The 8674-nt window shown below is 33.4% G+C and overlaps 2 protein-coding genes across 2 annotated transcripts; both read left to right on the top strand.

The window, feature by feature from the left end:
- The first annotated feature begins 263 nt into the window (after positions 1-263).
- LOC107009265 (G2/mitotic-specific cyclin-2-like) lies at positions 264-3492 on the top strand. Its single transcript, XM_015208573.2, has 11 exons — positions 264-729; positions 819-960; positions 1070-1126; positions 1293-1338; positions 1451-1582; positions 1692-1814; positions 2140-2229; positions 2310-2531; positions 2624-2722; positions 2820-2998; positions 3089-3492. Exons 1-11 carry the CDS (start codon positions 675-677, stop codon positions 3234-3236), a joined length of 1293 nt encoding a protein of 430 aa, XP_015064059.1. The 5' UTR covers positions 264-674; the 3' UTR covers positions 3237-3492.
- A 3032-nt stretch (positions 3493-6524) lies between these two features.
- On the top strand, positions 6525-8171 carry LOC107011587 (phosphoserine aminotransferase 2, chloroplastic-like). Its single transcript, XM_015211144.2, has one exon. It carries the CDS (start codon positions 6619-6621, stop codon positions 7930-7932), a length of 1314 nt encoding a protein of 437 aa, XP_015066630.1. The 5' UTR covers positions 6525-6618; the 3' UTR covers positions 7933-8171.
- Positions 8172-8674: the final 503 nt, after the last annotated feature.

Here is an 8674-nt window from a genome sequence, read left to right on the forward strand (position 1 = left end):
AGTTAGATATTATTAAATGAGTTCAACATTTAATTATAGTAAGTTGATTAAGATTATACCACTATTACACTACTACTACTAACTAATTTCTTACACTAATTTGAAAGCAACGTCTACTTGTTATAACAAATCAGCTTTTAGGTGACCGTTGTTACCTAGCTGGACTGTAAAAGTCATGCTTAATTGAATCCAACGGCCCTTTTTTTTTACTAGCCGTTTCATTTGAATATAAGAATGAGATTTTGTCTATCTGTGTTGTGTGTTTTTTTTTTTTTGGTATTTTTAACCAGACACAATCCCATTTTTTTTCTTACATTCTCCATCTTTTTCTCCTCCTTTCCAATTTGTTCAACTTTCTTCAGAACTCTCTTGTTTCTTCATTGGTTCTTAATCAAGATTGATCAAGATTCAATCTTGGTAGAGGGTAACTGAAGAAGAGAGTGAAAGATTCAATTTTTTTTCCATTCTTGATTTAGGTTTTTTTCTGTAATCAAGATTCAATCTTGGAGAGGATTAAAGATTCTATTGTTTTTTTTTTCATTCTTGATTTGGGGTTTTTCAGTTATCAAGATTGATAAGATTCAATCTTGATTGAGGGTAACTGAAGAAGAGGGTTCAAAAATATTTTTCTTTTCCATTCTTGATTTGGGTTTTTTAGTAATCAAGAAAAAGAAATGGCAATCACTGATGAGAACAAACATCCCTTGATTAAGGCATCTTCTGTTCAAGGTATAAAATCCTGTTTTTTTTTTAATGTATGAAGTTGCTAATTTGTAATAAATGAGTTTTTGATTTTTTTTTCTCTTGTCATTGTGAAGTGAAAGATGGGGCTGAAATGGCTACCAGAAAGGTTGTTGGAGTGGAAACAAGAAGCAACCGAAGGGTTTTGGGTGCGATTAATCAGAATCTAGTGGGTGGTCAGGGGTATCCTTGTGTTGTTAACAAGAGAGGATTATCTGAGTAATTAATCTTCATCTTTAATCTTTTAGATTAGAATCCTTGACCATTTGTTGAGTCTTTACCATTTTTTGTTACTAGTTCTTTAGCTCATTTTGCTGTTTTTTCTCAGTGGAAATGGAATCTGTGACAAGAATCTTCCTGTTCATGGTCATCGACCCATCACGAGGTTAGACATTAAAAAATATTTGAATGTTGGTCTATCTTTGTTTTTTGCCCCGCTCGTGGGATTACATTGAGTATGTTGTTGTTGTTCGATCTTGTTTTTGCTTATTCTGAATTTGCATTTGATGTTCAATAAACTGATACTTATAAAACTTAATTTGTCAATGAAGGAAATATGCAGCACAAATTGCTAGCTCCCAGAAACACAGCTCAGAGGTACAAGCTTGTAGTGAATTGGAGTGTATCTTTGTTGATCACTCTGATGTATAGTTTATAAAGTTTTATAAATAACTCTGGGAGATTAATAATTTTCGATTTCTTTGAACAGGAAAACAAGAAACCTAAGATAGCAGCAGAAAGTTTCAGCGTCTGGGAGGATGATATGGAGGCAGCTAATGATAAGCCTGTCCCTATGTCTTTGGAGCAAACAGAAAAAGTGTCAAAGGGCAAGGATCAAATGGTAACAAAAATAATCCTGTCTTTAAACTTTCATTAATTAATACTAGTATATTAATGTATATGTTTTTAATTAATGAGCTGATCATTAAAGACATACATTAATTATTCAGGAGGTTGAAATGGAGGATATCTTTGAGGAGGCTGTAATAGATATCGACGGTGATGATGCAAAGAATCATCTTGCAGCTGTTGAATATGTGGGAGATTTGTTTGCTAACTACAGAACAATGGAGGTTAGTTTAGCTCAGTAACTTACCAGTTAGCAGTTGCATAGATCCTTAATTCATAAGATTAACTGCTTTTAATTAAATCTTTATAGCTTTGTCTGATGTGAGTTTCATTTGTTAGCAAGATTATGATACAGTTGAATCTCCACCGACTTTTAAAATCATTAGTTAGATCCGACATATCACACCTTTTTACACTGTTTATACAACTTTACTCGGATAGATCCTAGAGTTGCTTTTATTTATTTCAAATGGTAGCATCTGTATTATGAGTTGAAGTTCGTCAATGTATGTGTTTGGGAATGATTAAATCATTGTCCATTATATTCAGGTTTATAGCTGTGCTTCTCCAAACTATATGGCACAACAGGCTGACATCAATGAGAGAATGCGGTCTATCTTGATTGACTGGCTAATTGAGGTATAGTAAATATTCCCTCTGCTAAGTTGATAAATTTCTTCAAAGTATAGTAATTAATGTATGCTCATTCTGATCAACAGGTGCATCACAAGTTTGAGCTCAGGGAAGAGACTTTGTTCCTGACCGTCAATTTGATTGACCGGTTCTTGGAGAAGCAAGGTATTGTCAGAAAGAAGCTCCAGCTTGTTGGATTGGTTGCAATGCTACTAGCATGCAAGTATGAGGAGGTTTGTGCTCCACTGGTGGAGGATCTGGTGTTGATTTCGGACAAAGCCTATACAAGGAAGGAGGTTCTTGAAATGGTAAATTCTGGTCTCATAATAGCTGTAATTAGTAAACTTTGCTCTACAATTAGTATATAACTAAAGGTGTTTTTTTTTCCCATATCATGCAGGAAAGCATGATGCTCAACACACTGCAGTTTAATATGTCTGTCCCAACTGCATACGTTTTTATGCGAAGATATCTCAAGGCTGCTCAATGTGACAGGAAGGTTAGTATCTGATAGTTCTGAATGTACTTTACTTGTTTTTACATGTAGCCAACACATTATTGATATTTCTCTAACTTCTACTCATGGCTTTAAACAGCTTGAGCTGCTGTCCTTCATGTTGGTTGAGCTTTGCCTTGTGGAGTATGAAATGCTCAAATTTCCACCATCCTTCATAGCTGCTGCAGCAATCTATACAGCTCAGACCACACTCTACGGTGTCCAGCAGTGGAGCAAGACGTGCGAGGTGCACACAACGTACTCAGAAGATCAACTTCTGTAAGTCTATAAAACTCAATCTTCCAACTCAAACACACCTTGCTCTTCTTATTTAGTTACTTATTTCTTTCTTTTTCTTGCTGTGTTTAGGGAGTGCTCGAGATCAATTGTTGGCTACCACCAGAAGGCAGCAACAGGGAAACTAACAGGGGTACATAGGAAATACAGCATATCGAAATTTGGGTATGCAGCCAAGTGTGAGCCTGCCCATTTTCTTGTGCAGCAGACACAAGAATAGAGGAGAAGAGGGGCATGTACAGTTATTACTAACTTTATATGCAAATTGGGGATATATATTTGTGGGGTGATGGAGAATTTATAGGAAAAGATAACTTAGCAACTATGGTTGCCCCGGGGGATTTCATTATTTCTTTTTATAGAGTTCGTTGTTGTTGCACTTTTACTATGTTCAACATTTGAACATGCCTGAATTTACTGTTTCAGTTACAGTTTTTCATTTACAAACAGAAATAAAAAGTCACAACTTTTCACAATTTTCTCAGAGTGGTTGTTTTTGCTTTATTGAAGTTGGTTATTTATTGAATGTGCTTGTGCTCTCTTGAACTTTTTTTTTTCAATTACTATTGTGGCGGAGGAGAGGTAAGTACTCCTCCTTCATCCTTGACCAAAGGTCTCGGGTTAGACTTTCTCTGCCTTTGTTAGGAAGTGCTACCCTTCAGACTTTCCGGTATGAATTCGGATTTAGTTTGGATATCGAACGCCACCAGGTGGAAACCACAAAAGACCAGGAATTGCTGGTTCATAAGGGCGCGTCCATTTGTGGGCTGTGATGCCCTGTCAAATGAGAAAAACAAAAGCTTGGAGGACAAGTATTTTGTTTATTCTAAAAAGAAAAGAAGACCAAATGTCTTCTTTCTTCTTTTTTTTTTTCATACCGCGTGTGATGGAGCAGCAACTAAATTCAGATGATCATTAGAGGATAACGTTCATAATATAATTTTCTTTCATATTTGAAGTTTGAATTTAAAATCTTTGATTAAAAAGTGAAGCAGCTCTGCCCACTACACCTCTCAGGTAGTACAAATGTTAAAAGCACCTGTCAATTGCCCGATTCGCTTCTCCCTCCATTCCATTTTCTGGTCATATAAAAAAAAATTTATTCTCCACGATTTCATTTATACTTTGCTTCATTTTGTATTTACTTGTTCAATCTAACAAAATGAATTTATTATTTTTCTTCATAGTCACTTATATAAAGTTAGTTTAATAAAAGTTTTACTATTAATATAATGCTCCTTGACACCAAGATTATACTTGACACCATTCTCCAACCTCACTAAATTATTATTTTTTTAGTTTAAGAAAGCACCTAGCATGGAATAATAATTTTGAAATAAAATAATAAAAATATCCTTATTTTCTCTTATAGTTCTTTTAAAAATATATATATTAAAATTGAAATAATTTTTTTATTCAAATTTATCTAGTGTAAAAGAATACATGTCATATATTATATCTTGTATAGCCAAAAAAAAAAATTTGTTTCATAATTCTAGGTACATTTGACCTAATATGCCAAATACATGGACACCAAACACATTTTCTTGTCATAATGCCAAATCACACTTCATAGTAATTTTTTTCGTATAATCAATTAGTACATATTAACACATAATTTAGATTGTAAAGAAGTGTTCACTGAAAATTGGTCCCTACTTTTGTCACCAACCTCACTAATAAGACTTTTTAGTATTCCACCTCCTTTTTGCCAAATCGCTCGTAATATAATAGTGAAATTATTTCAATATTAATCACAAATTTTAAAACTTTAATATAAATATTAAATATCAGAATTTTTTTTTATAAAAAATTGGAGTATTTCATCTACTTTGTTCCATATTATTTATTACATTACTAATAGAGTTTTTCCCTAAATATTTATCGATCTACAAAATCAAAATAGAATAAATATTGTTTTCCCCTTTTTATTCTTAGATTACTTTAAAGAAAATTTAAATATTAGGTACAAAGTTTCAAAATTCTCCTCCATTCTTAATCTTGATAGATAAGACATAATTTTTTAAATGAAAAAGTGAATAAGTAAATGACTTTGGGTTTATGTGTTTGTGGTGGGGGTGGGGGGATAGAACAAAAAAGCACTTTTGTTACTAATCGGTAATGCGCTTAATCCTAACATTTGGACAGGCTATAAATAAGTAAATAATAATGATTCATAATTTAATTTAAGTTATAATGAGTTAAATCAATTTAGGAAAAAAAAACATATTTCTTTACGTTCTTGCTGATCAATTTAAGTTACCTAAAGTCCAAAATGAGCTAAATTGATCCAAAATTCTAAATAATTTAATTTGGTTTATAAAGAAGTTGACTCAGTAATGTACATAACAAATTTAAAAATTAACCAATTGGGCTAATTATACATATTTGAACAAAATTTGATTAGTTTAACCAGAATAGAATACATTACTTGATTTACATTATATTATAAAATATGTTTTTAAAAATAATTAGAATCACATTATTAGATCTAGTTATTCAAAAAATTGGAATATATTTTTAGTAGTAATATAATAATATTAGTATTTAGTGGGAATCTTCTATTCCACAATTACTAAATAAAGAACACCGAATCTACTTTATACAAGTATTAGTTGACTATGCTAATTTGATTTGAGGGTGGGGATGTGTTTGGTATTTTAATTATCTTTTTTCATAGTTATTCCAAGATTTTAGAAAATAAGTTTTTGACTTCAAAATAAACTTCTCCTCTATATCCCACATTCCCACTACACTACTTTACCTCCAAACACATGGTCTTTGCCTCAATTATTCACTAGTATTTTTTTTTTAAAATAATTTTTTCTATTTGTGTATTTATTTTTTTCAGAATGACAAGTACTTTTAGCTTGAATACACCTTTTTAAAAACTACTCAATCCTAAAAAACTAAAAATATAATATTACCAACTTATGCTTAGTTAATAGTTTTTTTTAAATGTAAAAACAAGGATATTTTGAAAGAATAAGATCAATTGCAACTTAATTTGATACAAAATAAAAGACTAAAATGTCACTTATTGTTGAAATAAGAAAATATTAAATACTAAAAAATAAATAATAGGAAATATTTTCATATAAAACATTTCACTTTGTACCAAACACACCTTTTAGGGATCGTTTGATAGGTAATTAGAGTTATGTAGTTAGGAATCGTTTGGTAGCTGGATAAGAAATAAGTTTTCATATATTAACTTTTATATAATTACGACGTTTAATTGATAATTTAAAAATTCATATAACTATAATAATTTATAGATTTTCTCATAACTTATACATGCAATCTCATATATAACGTATCAGTTAAGCGAATTTATAAATAGCCAATCAAATGTCGTATTAACTTTATATAAAAATGACTTATTTCCTATTTGTCCACCAAAAATTTGTAAGTTACCTAAAAATTAAATACATAAATAATTTATTTTTTATCCGACTATTAAACAATTATGTGTGTCAATTTTCCACATTTCCCTGTATAAATAACACACCAACTTCTCCTTTTTTCCCCTGCATCGCCCAACCTTCTCTACACACACAGTTTCTAAAGGGAAGAAAAAGGCAAACAAACAATCTGCAGCCATGGCTATGTCAGCTGCCACCACCCAATCGTTCCTCCTTAACAACAAAACCACCCGCCATAACTACCAAACCCTCAAATCTGCCACCCATATCGCCGCCTTCCCCTCCACCCATGTCCACCCCACCACCACCCTAACCTCTACATACAAATCTATGTCCATTTCCTGCTCAGCCGCCGCCTCCACAACTACCACTCCCCTCCAAACACCCCCTACCACCTCATCAGATCGGGTCTTCAACTTCGCTGCCGGACCCGCCACTCTCCCGGAAAATGTCCTCCAAAAAGCCCAAGCCGACCTCGTTAACTGGCGGGGCTCCGGCATGTCCGTTATGGAAATGAGCCACCGTGGAAAAGAATTCCTTTCCATTATTCAAAAAGCAGAATCAGATCTGAGAACCCTTCTTAATATCTCTGATGAATACGCCGTTCTTTTCCTTCAAGGTGGGGCCACCACCCAATTCGCCGCCATTCCTCTCAACATCTGCTCACCGGACGACGCCGTTGATTACATCGTCACCGGTTCATGGGGTGACAAGGCTTACAAAGAAGCAGCTAAATACAGCAAACCGAATGTCATTTGGAGTGGTAAATCGGAAAAATACACCAAGATCCCGAATTTTGATTCGTTGGTACAAAACCCAGATGCCAAGTATTTGCATATATGCGCCAATGAAACTATTCATGGGGTTGAATTCAAAGATTACCCAACACCCCTTAACGAGAAAACCATTCTTGTTGCTGATATGTCCTCCAATTTCTGTTCAAAACCAGTAGATGTTTCTAAATTTGGTATCATTTACGCTGGTGCACAGAAAAATGTTGGTCCATCTGGAGTTACCATTGTGATTATAAGGAAAGATTTGATTGGAAATGCGCAGGAAAGTACACCTGTGATGTTGGATTACAAGATCCATGCTGAGAACAATTCGTTGTATAACACACCCCCTTGTTATGGTATTTACATGTGCGGGCTTGTGTTTGAAGATCTGTTGGATCAAGGTGGATTAGTAGAGGTTGAGAAGAAGAATCAGAAGAAAGCTCAGATTTTGTATGATGCTATTGATTCTAGTAATGGATTTTACAGGTGCCCAGTTGATAAATCAGTGAGATCTTTGATGAATGTGCCATTTACATTGGCTAAACCAGAACTGGAAGCTGAATTTGTGAAGACAGCTGCTGGTGAGAAGATGGTGCAGCTTAAGGGACATAGGTCTGTTGGTGGAATGAGGGCTTCAATATACAATGCTATGCCTTTGGCTGGAGTTGAAAAGTTGGTAGCTTTCATGAAGGAGTTCCAAGCTAAGCATGGTTAAAACTATATTGTTCTATTTTAATATTTGCAACCCTTTATAATTTTCTTTATTTGTGCCTTTGTGTTCTGTTGGTTTATTTGAGTTGAGAGAGAGTCTGAATGACAACACTTGAGCATGTGTTAGTCCTATTGATTCTTGTGTACTTCTAGGAAGTTTTTATTTTTAGAAATATGGAAACTATTACTTAGTCCTATTAGAAGTTCAATGAAGAAGTATTTTCAATTTGGTTTTTTTGGTTTCATTGTTGAGCAGCACTCACTCCATTTTATGAGCAATATGGTTGAATAAGTAGGTTGAAATTTCTTCTTGTCATGTTATTTGTTGATGATAAGAGCAACACACTTTTGAGATTCCCCTCTGTTTGACTTGTAATTTGTTGCATAGTGTCAAAAGAATCATTTGTTTTGGTTGGAAGGGCGTATAAAAGAGAAACGCCACAATTATTTGTGTTTCAGAACTTAGCACTATTTTTAAAAGAATAAAAGAAATAGATGAATGTGTATTGGTGGAATAAGTTACAAACCTCAACCTCTTTAAAGTGAACCATCATTAAATAGTGTATTGGAAGTTCAATATACTAAATTCAAGTTAGTAAAACTTATTTGTCAAATACTAATAACATTAAAGTACCAATCCTTGTCTATCTCACCAACCTCAACTAGTAAACTTGACAGTGATGGAAACTTTACAAGTGACGTGCTATTGTCAATGCTTCATATTTTAAGATGTAGTCTACAAGTTC

The sequence above is a fragment of the Solanum pennellii genome, chromosome 2 (assembly GCF_001406875.1).
Source record: "Solanum pennellii chromosome 2, SPENNV200".
NCBI lineage: Eukaryota > Viridiplantae > Streptophyta > Magnoliopsida > Solanales > Solanaceae > Solanum > Solanum pennellii.